General features: G+C 42.0%; 1 protein-coding gene across 4 annotated transcripts in view; it reads right to left on the bottom strand.

Moving 5' to 3' along the window:
- The window catches only part of mbnl3 (muscleblind-like splicing regulator 3), a 39,012-nt gene that overhangs the window by 11,777 nt on the left and 11,511 nt on the right, over positions 1-15,724 (bottom strand). For 3 of the 4 annotated variants that reach the window (XM_034689875.1, XM_034689878.1, XM_034689876.1), the window contains exons 2-5: positions 11,187-12,196; positions 1,413-1,577; positions 891-1,094; positions 557-796 (exon numbers count right to left, since the gene is read on the bottom strand). In XM_034689875.1, the coding sequence (XP_034545766.1) occupies positions 557-796; positions 891-1,094; positions 1,413-1,577; positions 11,187-11,360 (783 nt within the window). In that variant the 5' untranslated portion in view covers positions 11,361-12,196. Of the gene's footprint in view, positions 1-556; positions 797-890; positions 1,095-1,412; positions 1,578-11,186; positions 12,197-12,576; positions 12,684-15,724 lie in introns of those variants that run through there. The other variant, XM_034689877.1, reaches the window with a different exon arrangement.

Raw genomic sequence — 15,724 nt, 5'->3', positions numbered from 1 at the left:
ACATTTGTCTTTTCTAAAACATATAAAAGTGAGATCTATTCTTGTCACAGAATGGAATTAATGGCAAAAAAAAAGTTGTTCAAAAGAAGAAGCATCATCAGCCATTGCAACAAAACCGAAGAGAATACACTATGTTAAGCTTTTTATCTCTTTTTTGATGTTACCAGCTGCTCAGGAACACCAACCTTAGCCCCTGTAGCTTCTTGACTGAGAGTACAGGCTCAGGCACATGCACAGTAGTGGACATTCATGAAAAAACCTAATCCCCGGACTACATTATCAAATTTCATGCTGCCTGAGGGACACTGTGATACCCTGATTCCTCGTTGCATCAGTAAACAAAATCCAAGTTCAGAACAAGAACATCTTCTATTTCCCCGCTGTGTGAAGCACATACGGTGAAGGTTGATTTGTAGCTCTAGAGTAAGTGAGGTATGTCTAACTCGACAATTTTTCTGACCTAGGGTTCATTGTAGAATACAAAAGTTCAAATCCTAAGTCATTTTTTTATAAAAAGAACAAAGAGTTCCAATGGTTTGAGTTTGAAGAGACTCACCAGAGCTGTGGACGCTGTGTTTTGACTGGCCTGGTGCTGCGCAGCCTTGATCCTGGCCTGCAGGTGAGCCGGGGGATGGAAGTACTTGCACTTGTCTCTGCTGCAGCGGCCTTTAATATAGTCCATGCAGACAATGACTGAGTTTTCGCTGCAGTCTACCATCCCAGCCTCCAGGGGGTGAGCGTAGCGGCAGTCACTTTCACCCCGCGTGCAGTTACCGCGCTGAAATTCTCTACAAACCTGCCAGGACCCAGCAGAGGCACTGATAAACATTCACCTTTCATCATACTTTGGTCAAACATGGAAACACAACAACTGCACGCAGGCCTCATACCTCCAGCTTGTCTGTGCGCACATGTTTTTGTACTGAAGTGCCGTTGCCCATGGCTGCCAGGCCGGTGGGACTCCCAGGAACCAGCAGGGGAGTACTGGGCAGCAGCTCAGGCATCAAGCCCATGCCTGGGCCCATGTGGCTCAGATACGGACTAAACGCCATGCTGGGACTGGTTGCCAGGGAAGGCGTCACTGGGAATGTTGTCTGAGAGAGGGAGAGGAGGGCAGAGACGTGAGAGACAAAACAAGTTATGGCAGAGCGTTCTCTGGCTTTAGGAGAGGATTTTGTGGAGCATAACTAGACGTGTGAGTTATTTTCAGCATGTGCATAATGCTTTTACATGGAGTTATGCTTTAACCTTATATAAGTGAATAAATAACTTTCACTGGCAAGAACATACTGCAGCTCACCCAGTACATAACGTAACAGTTCTCAGAATGCAGAGTTATTATTCATAATGAAATGTATTTATCAAAACATTGCATTAATAGAAGAGGTCTAGTTAAAATGTGGGTTGCTCACGATGGGCTGCAACTGTGCTCCGGGGAGCATGAACTGCATCTGTTGAGCCAACATGGCTGCTGCCGCCTTCTGCTGGATCAAGTTGTTCCTTCCATTAATCTCCAGCTGAGTTTTCAGGTGTGGTGGTGGATGCAGGTATTTACAGTTCTCACGTGTGCAGCGTCCCTGTGGAGAGAAGGGAGGAAAGATGAGAGAGCAAACATGCAGGGTGACAGACATCAAAAACTTCACACTAAAACATAAAAATAATTTCATTAGAAAGCCAAACAACTCAAGGGTATTCCTTAAAATAAACAGTTGCCTCAATAATATTTTAACTCATTCACATAATGAAGTTTAATATAACTAAATACCAGGACCAAGACGTTTGTTACGCATAACTGTTCGGCAAATTCTGGTGAAATGAAGAACTAATGAAGTCCCAGAAGACTGCATAATGGAAAATTCATGAGGAATAAGCAACCGCTTTCTAAAAATGTTCTTCTTTAAAAGAAAGTTAGGCTGGAGTCAACAACAATCAGCAATCTTTCAGAGATGAAGATTTCCCGTGTCCTCCAGTAAATAATCGTTTCTTGTTTCTCAGGCTGTGATGGCTGTCACATGCACTTTTACATGACAGGTGGAGTATTTGAACAAGGTTTGGATTTTTCCACAGAGCCCCAGCACAAGTCAAATAAACGTCCCTGACAAGAGATAAAAGCTAGAGAGTGAAAACAGATGCTTGACTCTCACCGCCTGTAACAACTGAGTCCGTGTCTCAGCCTAGTTACTATCAGTCCAACAAATGAGCTACTTTACATGAAGAGAAGAAGCAAATATTCAGGTACAGAACTCTGACTGCAGCGGATCAGTTAGCTTTGGGCAGAGATGATGACAAGGCAGAGTTTAGAAACCAGCAACCTAACTTTCTTCATAATAGTTTGTTGTATTAGCATAGATGAGCCATTCTTACTCACTTTTTAACATTTTACATAAATGCATGGCATAAATTGCATTGCATAAATTACTGTCAATGGAGGTGAAAGTATGAGGATTCTAAGCAACGATATCACAATGTAGGAATACTGTGTTCCATATAGGTCCTCTACAATAAAATAGAACTTTATTGCAAAACGTTGAAACTAAAAACAACACACAATAATATAACATGAATGTATCAAATACAGAAGAAAGTGTTATATTTTTGTTATACTGCATCAAATGTAGAAAGTGAACAGCATTTGTTGACATGAGTTTCTGTGTTCAGTTTAGTATTTTCCTTGTTTTATATTCCTTTGCCAGTTCCTGTTTTATTTTGTAGTTTTTGACTTGTGTTTGAAGTTTTCTAGTGTTGTTAAGTTATTGTACTTTGTGTTATTTGTCTCAATCAATCAATCAATCAATCAATCAATCAATCAATCAATCAATCAATCAATCAATCAATCAATCAATCAATCAATCAATCAATCAATCAATCTTTATTTGTATAGCGCCAAATCACAACAAACGTTATCTCAAGATGCTTTTACAAACATAGGGGGTCTAGACCCCTCTATGTCAAATTATGAACAGAGACCCAACACAAAGACAGGGTAAGACTCAGTCTGACCCCACCTTAATCCATCATGAGCATTGCACATCGCACTATTTAGCTAGTTACAGTGGCGAGGACAAACTTCCTTTTAACAGGCAGAAACCTCAGGCAGAACCAGACTCATGTTAGACAGCCATCTGCCTCGACCGAGTTGGGTCTTGAAAGAGGGATAGAGGATAGTAAGAGAGAGAGGTGATAGTAATGAGACGAGTAGTAGAAGCTGTTGCTGCTGTTGTCTTTATCCTTCTGTTCCTGTACTCCCTGTGTATTCCTACGGTTTTCTCTTATATTCTGTAAGCCCTTGCCCCAGAGTGTCAGTATTGAGTGACTGCGTGTCCTGCCCTGTTTCACCTGTGTCTCGTTAGTCCAACCTGTGTTTTATTGCTCTGCTTGTATTAAGTCTGTGAGTTTTTCCCTTCTATGTTGGTTCATTGCTTCTACTCTCCTGTGTCCTCCTGAGCTTTTATTTGTATTTCGACTTGGATGTTCTGTTGAAAGTAAGTTATTAGTTTTGTTTGAGTTTTATTAAAAAATCTTTAAGTAGTCTGCACGTGAGTCGTCTCCTTGTGTTCAATTATTACCTGTGAGGTTAAACTGCAGTCTTCTAAAGACTGAACAACATACGTATGAGCGTGTGGATGAATTCCAACATTTAAAAGAAGTACTTGCTTCAACATGACTGTGTTTAACATGATCATTTGATGAACACCAGGAATGTTTGTCATTAAATATTCGTGGGATGCAGAGTGAGGCATGTAGCTGGAGCAGCTGTTATTCTGATGGAGGGTTTATGTGCACAGTCAAAGCCTTTTTATTTGTCCTGTATGCAAAGCTTCACTCAACGCATGCAGGCTTTAGCAATGACTGCAGACAATTTGGATGGCTACAAGCAAAGCCCAGGAGTTTAAGCAAATCAGGTTTCCTTTGTTACATTTTGTATTACTACATTTTATTCTGTTGATATAACGTTATAAATCTAATTTGTTTTTGGATGTAATTTTTTAACCCTTTATTCTTGCAGGTTATCTCATTAGCCCCATTTCCACCAAGCGGTTCAGTTCGGTTCATCTTGGTACAGCATGCATTTTGTGGCGTTTCCATCGACTAATACATGACAGGTCCCCAAATTACCGAGCTGTGCCGTCCCACTTTTTGGTACCCTTCTGTTGGTGTGCCAGACATACCGATCCGACCCCGGAAGGCGGAGCTAGAAACACTGCAGTTCGTTGATTGGTCGAAAGAATTGTCACTTCCCGTGCGACAGCGGTAATAAAGAACAACACATAACCCCGCCATGTTTAATTCTCCAGTGGACTTCGGGAAGATAACTTTTTTTTGTTTGGAAAATGGCGTCAAGAAACAGCATTTTGTGGTCGACAGCGAAGGTGCAGACTTTCCTCATGTTTTTCTTAATTGTTGCATTTATTAGCGGGGTACACTGTGTCGTGCTGCCATGATGTCATGCTGTTACGTAGCTGACGCGGCTATCGGTATCAGGCTTACATGCCGCCCACCAAGTAAGGTACAGTTGGCTGTTGAAACGCAAACAGGATCACCCATGCCAAACTGTACTGATCCATACCAGACTGCTTGGTGGAAACGAGCCAATAGAGACACATGGTCTCATTTTGAAGAGACCGGTCTTGAAATCTTGAAGTTGCACTGATGGCTATAACTCTGAATTTCCCTAAAAGTGCCTGAATCAGTAATTAATGTTATGATGAATACAGTACGTTTCATCCAAATGGATCCCCAACAGTAGCTTTAATGTCGTAGTACTAACTGAGGTGTCTTAAATTCAGTGTTTTAGTCAGCTGAGACTTATCTCAGCCCCTACCAGAAGCCCTCTTCAGTTTTACTTGTCATCTTTGGCTCCTTGACAAACACTAAATAAGATTTTGAGCCATTTATCTAAAAGCAATTCATTTTGCCCCAGACTGTCTTTATCAGCAGTGTCCTTCCTCCCCGTTAGAGAGTGTGGGGAAGGTGAAGATGGTGCTGCAGGAGCACAGCTGCAGGAACACTGCAGGTCAACACACACTCAGAGGAGGAACTGCAGTCTTCATTAAACCCCCGGGCAGACAGCATCTGTCTGCCCCTGCAGAGGAGCTGTTACTCGCTAAACTACCTCCACCAAGACGTAGTCACACGCTCTGTCTTCAGACCACACCTGCACAGACCACCTCATTCGATCAGCATGAGCTGGGGAAGCAGTTAACCAACGGAAATTGAAAAAAAGACAAACTGACGTCATGGTGCAGAGACTCTGACGGTGATAGATGATGTCACGGTGAGAGGACACAAAAAAAGGGTTTAGCAACAGCAGGAAAAGTGTGCAGGGAGAGAAAGTGCATTGACTCCTTTACCGTTATCCATGAGGGATTTAAACAACCTCACACAACAAACAAGGTGTATACAAGCAAACATGCAGCAGCCTGAAAAATGGTCAGGATGGTACACAAGCTCACACAAACACCCTCGCCCACACTGGAGCAAGCTTTGCGTCAGCGAGCCGAGTGTTTAGGGATGAGTCTGTAATGAGAAGCGATTCCCATGGGTCCAGACAGCCTGCTCAAACTCAGTGAGAAAGAAGAGTTGGTATTAATGAGCCTGATGATGCACTTTGTACATTAAGAGCTTCAAAATAAAATAAAATAGAATAGATATTAACAGGATTTTGTGTTCCATGATACAGATATGAAACCTTTGGAAAAACTGTAAAATCTGGTGCAGAGAAGGAGGCCAATAAAAAATGGTGTTGTGGGTCAGGAATCTCCTTTCGGTCACCATAGCAACACACTACGCAACAGAGATAGAGTTCCTGTTAGACAATGATGTGCTGCTGAAGCACTCATGGAGAAGAGAGAGACCGGACAAAAATAAACAGAAATAGTCCTCAGAACTGTCACGTCTTTTGGAGCTGTATTACATCCATTTGTGTGAAGCTAACACAATGTTTAGGAGACACATTTAATTACTGAGATATTCTGAGCCACGCTAGAACCGTTATTCTACATATGGGACTGTTAGTGACTCTGATTTTAGAGTGAAATATCTCAGAAACTATCATATTGATGAAAATAAGACATCGTCATTTAATGGCACCAAAGGTTGTATCAAAAGATGAATGAAATTACAGCTTCCAGAAAGTGAAACCAAAACATCTGGTGCTTCTCCAGTGACTGGCTCCACTACTGCAGTATAGGTCATATAGCCCACCTCCTCCATATTGACAGTCCAACTATAAAATCAAAATCCAGGTAAAACAAGTATAGCGTATGGTTTCTTTTACTGTTGTCAGTGTATTTTAGTATTAGTCAGTTTATTAAACATGGCTAATCTCAGGATCACAAGGTATGCAGGTAATCAATGTCAATGGGTTAGCTAAAGGCTGATTTATGCTTCTGCGTCTCCCCTACACAGCAGGGGCTGAGGCGGACATGAGCACCACATACTTCTGCGTCGATGTGTCCGTGTCACGCAGCAATTCTCTGCCGAAACACTTGAGGGCAGTGCGGTCTCCCTGATAGCCGGTCGCCTGGTTCCGGCCCCGCTACGATCTCTGATTACTTTTCTACAGCGGTTCAAAGCCTACTATGTTAATTTCGACTGATACATGTTGCTGTTTATCATGCAGACATGATTACATGAAGAATAGAGAAGCGGAGATTAAATACACGGCCGATGTGCAGCCGATGTCCGTGATCCCGGAAGTGATATAAATGCAGGAGACACAATGCCACCAAGCAGAACAATCACAGGGCTTGCGGTCCGCGTCGAATCTACGTAGTTACATTTTGGAGGAGGTGCACTTCAGCTACATGTGTAGGCCTCTGCGTAGGTACAGGAGCTAAGTGGACCCCTGCGTAGGCTACGCCATCGATTCAACGCAGAAGTATAAATCAGCCTTAAGTGTGGCTAACGGTAGCAGAGCTAGCAGTGCCAGCCTTTGGTCCTCTCTCAAGGTTAACGTTCACACGCCTGTGTTTGTTTCGCACTGCTCCGGTCGAGTTAACCAGACATAGCTTTTAAACAGCTTAATCTCCATTTTCTAAATAAAAATATGCCAAATCGCACTCCGCTTCAAGATCAACCAGAGCTCCAGCTCTGGCTAATGGCAGGTCTACAGCTCAGACACAACATATACCGGGCAAATATTAATCCCTTGTTTAACCGACAAGTCATTCAGGTGTCAGCTAGTGAGCGTGACAATGTTTAATCATGCAGTCTAATGGATGGTGAACCATTAACATTTTAGTCATTTCATTCTCTTGTTACAAAAACTTAACATTCATTGAGTTTTCATTTTTATGATGAGTTTATCTTGACTCAGTTATTTGAAACTATAAAAATGGGGTATAACACTATGATTGACAGCTATGTTGACAATGAGGCATCATATTAGCAGAGTAGAGGAAGAGAGAAATGTGATTGATATAGTCTCAAGAGGCATTGAACTTTCCACAGCCGTGAGTGTCTGCTTCAAACCAAAGCAAGAATCTACTCTGCTGTAAACTATACTGAGATGATGGATTTTTCACAGTTTTAAGTTAAATGTGGGTTTTTCTTTGTGGAAGGAGCCGAAGTGCATACATCAACTCCAGCATTTGATTCCTATTGTGCATACTCAAGACTCCAAAAAATTCCCCAGTGCAATCAGCGCACATCATGGCATGTATTTTGACTTAACTTTTGTATAACTGAAGGAGATGGAGACACATCATCCATCTTTACATACAATGAATGTTTGACACCTTTATGCAGACATTTCAGACTGAAATATCTCAACAAGCTTTGGATGGATTTGGATCAGACATTAATGGTGCTTTAATGAGGAATCACATAAAAGTAGGTGATCCCTGTCCTTGATTACCTTTGTCTCAAATTTTACCTTGTTGAGTACTTGAGTTCATTTTCAAATTCCTGAAAAGCTAACGACACTCTCAATACCTCAGCTGTTCTTTGAAATGTTGTGCTTATTAGAAAACTTTGGCATATTTAATCACTGTACTAATGCATTTACTCAAAGTGATGCTGGCATGGTTGTAGAATCCAATTCTTGTTCATAAAAAAGCCGAAAGTTAGCCTTTTTTTCACTTATGTAAGTATTTCTGTCTTTTCTTATACGATGAGATAATAAACTGAGTATCTTTGAGTTCAAAGACAGTCTTCTTTGGCTCCAAAATCCTGACAACTATTTTTATTTGTCATATTTTAGCCCCTAACAGGAGTAGTTGAAGAACAAAGTATCCAGCAGATTGATCAATAACGCTATGCTCAATAGTGACATCAGTAGGTAGTTGCAGCACCATGATGTCATTCAATCGGACACTGCTGTTGTACAATCGGCAGATGTGACGTTGCACTGTCTAACAAGGTAAAAAGAACCAGGCGGTGATCTGACCACTTCCTCCCTCCCCTGTAGCAAGCTCAGACCAACCAGACAGTGCTAATGGAGGAGCACCGGGGAATGACAGCGGCCGCCCCAGAGCAGACTGGAGATGCCAGATATGGGAGGGACAGTGAGGAGAGAGGCCATTAGCAGATAAATCCATAAAATTAACAAAAGAGGGTGGGGTGGGCGGAGAGCAGGAGGAAGAAGTGATGCTGTAGAACAGCTCTGTTGGGGACAGAGCGAGGTGATTCTTTGTTTTTTTTCTAGCCATTTGAACAAAAGCAACGTCTGTGAGCTGAATATAATCCTGAATAACAGTAAACTATGTTATAAAGAGGTGGCATACTGTGCTGGCACTAAAACCATGCTGCAGTCTCGGATAAAGAAAGCCGCTTTGACCTTCGACTGTCACCAAATTCAGTACTTTTATAAACCAACAAATTGCACCCTGGGCCTTCAAACAGACACACATGGCCTTTAATACTTGTTCACTGCCTCAAATACTAAGATACTATCCTCGTTCTCCCATCAATGAAACCAGCACAGAGCCAGGCTGTTGCTCTGCGCTAAAAACAGCCGTGCCACTCAGGAAGATCAAACTATCCAATGGGTATGCACTCCTGTGCTGTTGCTAGGCCCCCTCTCTGTTTCTCTCCCTCTCACTCCCTCTCTGTCTCCCTCCTGCTCTGGAGGACATAACACAGAAAAATGGCTGAATAATAAATTCTAACTCAATAAACGAGGAGACAGCAGCTGCACTCAGACAGAAAGCCCCTTGTCTGGGTCTCACTTGTTCTCTGCATGAATGCTAGTCAGGAGAAAACCCTCTCTCAAACACACATGTATCAACATGCATGCTCACACAGGGAACGAGAAACAGTCACTTCTCGGTTTTTGAGCCGTTGGCAATTAATAATCGGGGTACTGATAAAGTACAGTAACACATCATCACTTTTCTATGGAGTGCGAGTGGATCTGGTGTTGTGGCTCTGTAGTGAAGGAGGGAGCAATAAATTCAGCAGACGAGCTGCAGTGATGGTGAGGAGACACAGTCAACGAGCACACATCCCTGAAGGATGGACAGACAGGAGAGTGGCTGCACAAGAAATGATGCTAGGGTAAAATGCAAACAAAAAATGGCTGGTTAAATGCAACTATAGCTGTTATGGTATAGAGAATAATAACCCTTCTTTCTTGGTTTAGACAAGGGCTAAAGGCTGCATTGGCCACTGAAAATCCGTAACCCAGATTGGCACTTTGAGTGTTTGAATTCAGTCGTTATGTTACTTTAATCACCCGTGGTCGATTAACCTCATTTAAATGAACCCACCTGTCACATAATAACCTGTTTAATGTACTTCAGCGTCCTTTGCATATGTCACAATTGAAATATTGTTTCACTGTCTTTAAGTGTTTCTGTTATATTTTGTTAAAATATATTTGATATCTGCAGGCTTGTAAATATTATTTTAATAATGAATGTTGATGCTACCTTTTCAAGCATATTGTCTTTGCCTTAAACGTAAGTCCATCTCTGTTACTCTACATGGAGAGGGCAACATTAGCTAATAGTTTATTCTATTTTATTCTATTTTATTTTATTCTATTCTATTTCACCTTTATCATTTCTATTATTATTGTTATTATATTTTTCAACTATGTTAGTACATTGTTGTTTTCCCCTGTCCCGTGTTGTAAGCTGCTGTAACAAAAGAATTTCCCCCAATGGGGGACCAATAAAGTATAAAAGTAAAAAAAAAAGTAAAAAGCAATTCTTAATTGAAGCATGTTGGGTTTTACATATGCTGCTTTCAAATAAGTTTCATTAGCTTATTACATGGAGGTCATGTTCATGACATGTTTAGCATTCAAGCCAATAGCCCTCAGACACTGCAACGAGGCCTCTGATGACTTGCCAACAAGAAGGTGACACGATGCAGGAGATGCAAAGGCAGGAAGACATAGGATAAGAGAGTGTTGTGAAAATCTCTGTTTTACAGATTTTAGATCAACGTTATAAAGAATCCATACTGGACAGTACTGGACAATATGGTGACCTCATGGCGGAGGACACAGATGATGTAATCTTATCATTATCCAGGTCTTTTTTAGCTTAGGACTTTTTCATTATTATTCATATCTACATATTTTTACTAAAAATGTAAATGTTAATAAGTATGTAATGTTACATTACCTTACAAAATCAACTCCACTGTGTATAAGGATTTGTACCAGATCACCCACTCTTGGTTTACATGCCCCTTGAATGATGTCAGACCATGATGTAGTAATCAGCTCATGTTCTGAAGTCTTCCTGACTGTTTTTTGTACAAGATAATTGAACTATGACATATTTCCTTTTTCCTGAATCACAATGACATTTAGATGGTTATAGAAGTAGATTGCAATTACAATGAGAAATCTAAATAGGGGTAACTGACACAGTTAGTAAGGTTTCACTTTTGAATGAGTTAAGCTTACTGTGTGAAAAATGTAGTGGGAGGACAACATACTTGATATGAAAGATTAACATCCTTGAAGGTTGGAACTTTTCCCTTCAAAGGTGTATTAATTTTCATTATTTTTCAGGATGGACCACCTAATCTGAAACAAAGACCACCTCTGCTAGAAAACCAAACAGATTAGTGTGTGCGTAATGTGTCTTTAAGTGGGCAACGTGTTTGTTAATTACCACACAAAACAACATGACTAAAGCTAACTTGACAAAGCTAACAATGCATGTGTCCAAACAAACAAGATGTCATAAAGCAATGAGGGATAAGTGCCGGGTCGGTAGCATTGTTACCTTGAGTGAGTCAAAGCAGGCGATGACTCGGCCATTCTCCACATGGCAGCTCCGGGAGGGGTGGGCAAACTTGCACTCCGCATCAGACCTCGAGCAGGTGCCTCTCTGAAACTCACGACACACTTCCAGGGTCAGCCATTTGGTGTCCCGTCCCATGTTCATGCTTACAGCCATCAGAGTCGCTCACTAACACTGAGCAGCGGTGGAGACAGATGGACGGAAAAACTCTCTGATGAGAGCAAGGGTGACTAATGGTGATGCAAGAAAAAAAAGTCCCCAGCAAAACACGGAGGAAACTGAAGTAAAAATATTTCTCCCTAGCACAAATAGGCAGCACGTCCTTTCGGTAGGTTTATTTTAGGGGATGTTTATTAGCTCTTCCTGGGAAAAGTGGCAGCTGAAGTTTCAGCCCGGTGAGATAGAGGGGGCTGACTGTGAGCAGAGGCCAGCTCTGTCTCAAATAAAAAAAACAGCTACTCTGAGGACATCACTCTGGCATGCTTGGATTTGTGACGAGGCGTGTGTGCCTTCACCTGAATCAACCAACACCCTGGGTAAGTCACTGTTACATTCACGTCAACATGGCCAAGGCTGAGGCAGTCACTGTTCGGCTCCTTTTGTTTGAAAGGCCAAAATAAAGTAGATATCTGTAGAACAACAAAAAGCAGAACCTTATAGGGAAGGTGTCCTTGTACTGATGATACGAGGTGGCAGCTCAGCTCAGGGTTTGTGGAGGCAGCAACTCAGCAACGTGGGATGGATGACTCTGTGGCTGTCAGGATAAAATATAGCCTCCATTCAAGGCCAAACACACCGAGCCAGTCCTGTTCACATCCAGCAGTCAGGCAGCGGCTATCCAGCAGCAGCAGACAACCCGGCGCAGTAGGCACTTTAAAGTTCCACTTCCTCCTTTTATACCAGTCTCTGTCTCATCCCCCTCTTCGTTGTTGTTAATTCTTCTGTTGTCATCCTCCTAAGTGACCTCTCTCCTGCACGTCCTTGCTTGTTGTCTGTAAAAAAAATGAAAGGCAGACATTACTTCAAAGCGCTCACAAAACACAAGCCTGTTGAGGAGAAAGACTCGTAAGCTAGAAACCTTGCATTGATAGATTCTTCTTAAATGGAGGGTGATGAGGACCAAGAGGCACGAGGTTGGGAGGGGAAGAGCCACAGAGAATAAAGCGAGGACAAACAAATAGGAGAACAGAGCATACGGGAGGGAGGGAGGCAGAAACGAACAGGAAAGGGCAAGCTATGTCTTGATTAAGTGATACAAGAGAGAGAGACAGAGAGAAGAACAGGGATAGAGAGATGGAGGGGGATTGCAGGCAGGACAGAGACGTCACTTCGACTCCCCTGAGCCCTAAGGAGCTGAAAGTAATTGACTAACTTGTTAAAAAGCAGTGTCCTTGAAATCGTACGCCTGGCACATGTGGGCGACATCGATGATTCCCAGACAGTTATTAATGTGTAGGGTAGAAGTAGGAAAAAGAGAGACAAGGCAGAGAGAGGGGGCAGGTCTTCACAACTGCAGCTGCTGTGCTCAGTGCAAAGCCTAAGCCAATCAAACAGAGTCTTACGGGCATGCAGAGCACTTCAGCGACCAATGATGAAGCAGTTTCCACAGCAGCTCCTCCCTCCACAGAGCCCATCCTTGTTCCTCCCAGGCTTATTTCACTGGTACAGCAGAGTCATTGCTGAACCACATGCTAGTATTACACTGAACAGCAACTTTTGGCTCACTCCAAGCTGCTTTGTCTTCACACCGGGGTGAAGTTACACTATGCTGTAGTGTGATGTAGGGAGGATGTATGCTGTATGCTGTGTGTTGTGCGTTGTGCGGCACAGGGAGCAGAGTGACATGTCTGGACCCTATCTGAATACAGATCACAATCAATAAGGAGGCTCAATGAAGAGACACACAAAGAGGAAACTACAGGAGGAAGGCTAAGTCCAGATAGGGCTATGGATTATTTAAAAGTGAAGTGAAAGGAAGGCTGTCCTGTATGTCACAGAAGGACGCAGAAGTAAAATAATGCACAAAGCAAATTAACAATAGGCAATATGCAGGAGGGGAGGGGTACAAATAAGAGGAGGAGGAGCAGTTTGGATCAGATGTTATCAGTCCCTGCGTCTGATGGCGGCAGACACAGACGGAGAAACCAACAGAGGGGGGGGAGTGTGCGGGAACGTGTGTGTGAGCATGCAGACAGACAGCCCAGAAGGAGAAAACTGCAGTGGAGTGAGAGAAAGAGGGACGGGGGGGAGGTGGGAACTGAATTGGTATACCAACCTTCAAACACAAGAACAAAGACACATCACAGCCCCCAAATAAGAGGAAGGAATAAGAGACACACAGGTATTGCTTTGCTTGCTTAACCATTCTGCTTGTCTATGCCTCCTCCTCTTCCCAGCCCACCTACAGATCGATGGAAACTTTTCTCATGGGGGCGAGACAAGCACTCCTCCTGCAGCTTTGCCTGCCCTGCATTCAGTTCCACATCAGGTGCCCTTTGCTTACGCACACCCTGACAACGCAGCTCAGCAATATGCAATGAGCATCATCAAAATGCTCCTCAGCAACACTCCTCGTTTCCTCTCCTCACTATAGCCACACCAGACACCAAATGGCGCGCAGTTGCCATTACAGCCATTCTTGGAAAGATACACAGCAACACTGGCTCTTATCCAAAGTCATTCTGGTTCACATTGCACCCTGTATCTTTGAATATACACAGTTATGACCTTTTACTTGCTTATATGTACTTCTACGGCTCTGCTGTCCAGGAGTTCCCCCTCCCTATCATTTGTTTGAATGAGCCTTTCCTTGAAATCACTGCCTTTGACCTCTATCATAGGGAACATGGAGATATTTCAAGACAATGAGGGGAGTTATAATAAGAGGAAGCATGCCATGCTGCAATGTGTAAGTTAGGAATATGCGACATAAAGCATTGTATCAGTTGCAGCATGTTTCTGAACTGATAGATCAACACAGTAATTTCCCGACATTCAAGATAAACTAGGACAATTTGGAGATATTCTGTATATCAACTGCAGGAATTAATTACTCATAAATATGTGAAACTACTTTTAACTGAGAGCAAAAATGTCAAACATAGCATCTAGCATCAGAGGAGCTCTGAGAGGCTGCACCTATGCAGCTTAAGCATTTAGACTAAATATGTTAACCCTCTTAGTGTAAGCATGCCTTCATGCTTATTATTAGTATCTATAAAGCAAGGAAACAAAAATGACAGAAACATCAGAAGATGCAGCATAGGCAGGATCCATCTCCCAGGACAGAGAGGCTAGACTGAGAATCTACACAGAGTAAAGCTGGGGCTAATGAGAGTGACATTTGCTCCACAGATACTTTGTCATAAATTATCGAACAATATTGACACAGTGATGACTCTGGAGGGAATATCATGTTACCATGAATGTCATTAGAATTATCAATGTATCATCAATTCACAATAATTGATTTAGGACCTTGACTGTCTCATAATGAACATGTGTTGACAATCTATCCAACAGCGAAGGCTAGTTCATGAAAAAGGACAGACTAACACCGCCACCTATAATGCCACATTGCTAAAACAGCTTAAAAGCAGACAACCCCAACCCGCAGTGTTGTTTGGCTCCAATGTGTATTTACACTATTTGACAAATCTGCATATTAGTCAATGAATAATTTAAATGATTAATGTATCTCTCTCCAAGTGTCGTCCACCACTCCTTATCTTCTGGTCAAAATAGTGGTATAATGTATACTTCCCAAACCCTCCTTTGAAACCACTTCCTACAGTCTTTAATGACACATGTAGAGTTAAGTGTCCTGATCTATATACAGATTCAACATAAAAGGCTGAATCTATAGTATGCAGTACTAGAGGTGGGAATCGGAAGTATCCTGGTTTGTTTGTCGTCCAAGTAGCATCATTTATCACTATCCGCTGCAATGCAATCCCAAAAAGATCCCTCAGCAGTAGGGTTGCAAAATTCTGTGAATTTTCAAAGTTGGAAACTTTTCATGGGAATTAATGGAAATTTGTGGGAATAAACCAGGAATTTACTAAATTGAAGGTTGGCTCTTAATAAGGAACTTAAATATAGTTGGGGAAAATATATTTCAGCATAATCCTGACTAAAACAACCAGATATCATACAAGTACAGTTGAATGTATGCTATTCCTCAATCACATGCACAGATGATGTCTAGAATCCTAGAGAGGCTAGGACTGAGAAGCTTGAGGGAAGATGCTTTTTCATTTAACATTTTGAATGGGACTTTGTTGGGATTGCATTTTTGTTAATTTTTGAATGGGTTGGGTCGGGGGGATAAGTAATATTTAACTCAACATTCATGTTTCTGTTCTTCAATGAAATAATTGATTGTTCAATAATATATTTAACACTTGATAAAGTTCTACTTAGAAATGAATCTGTTTTAATTGTATTAGTTTGGATGGATGTGTCTGCTTAAAACAAAAAAATATTTATGCTTGGATATGATACCGTTCCATTAAATTATC

This window comes from Notolabrus celidotus, chromosome 8, assembly GCF_009762535.1.
Source record: "Notolabrus celidotus isolate fNotCel1 chromosome 8, fNotCel1.pri, whole genome shotgun sequence".
Classification (NCBI taxonomy): Eukaryota; Metazoa; Chordata; class Actinopteri; order Labriformes; family Labridae; genus Notolabrus; species Notolabrus celidotus.
The sequence above is the reverse complement of the archived record's forward strand: the minus strand, read 5'-3'. Positions and strand labels throughout refer to the sequence as shown.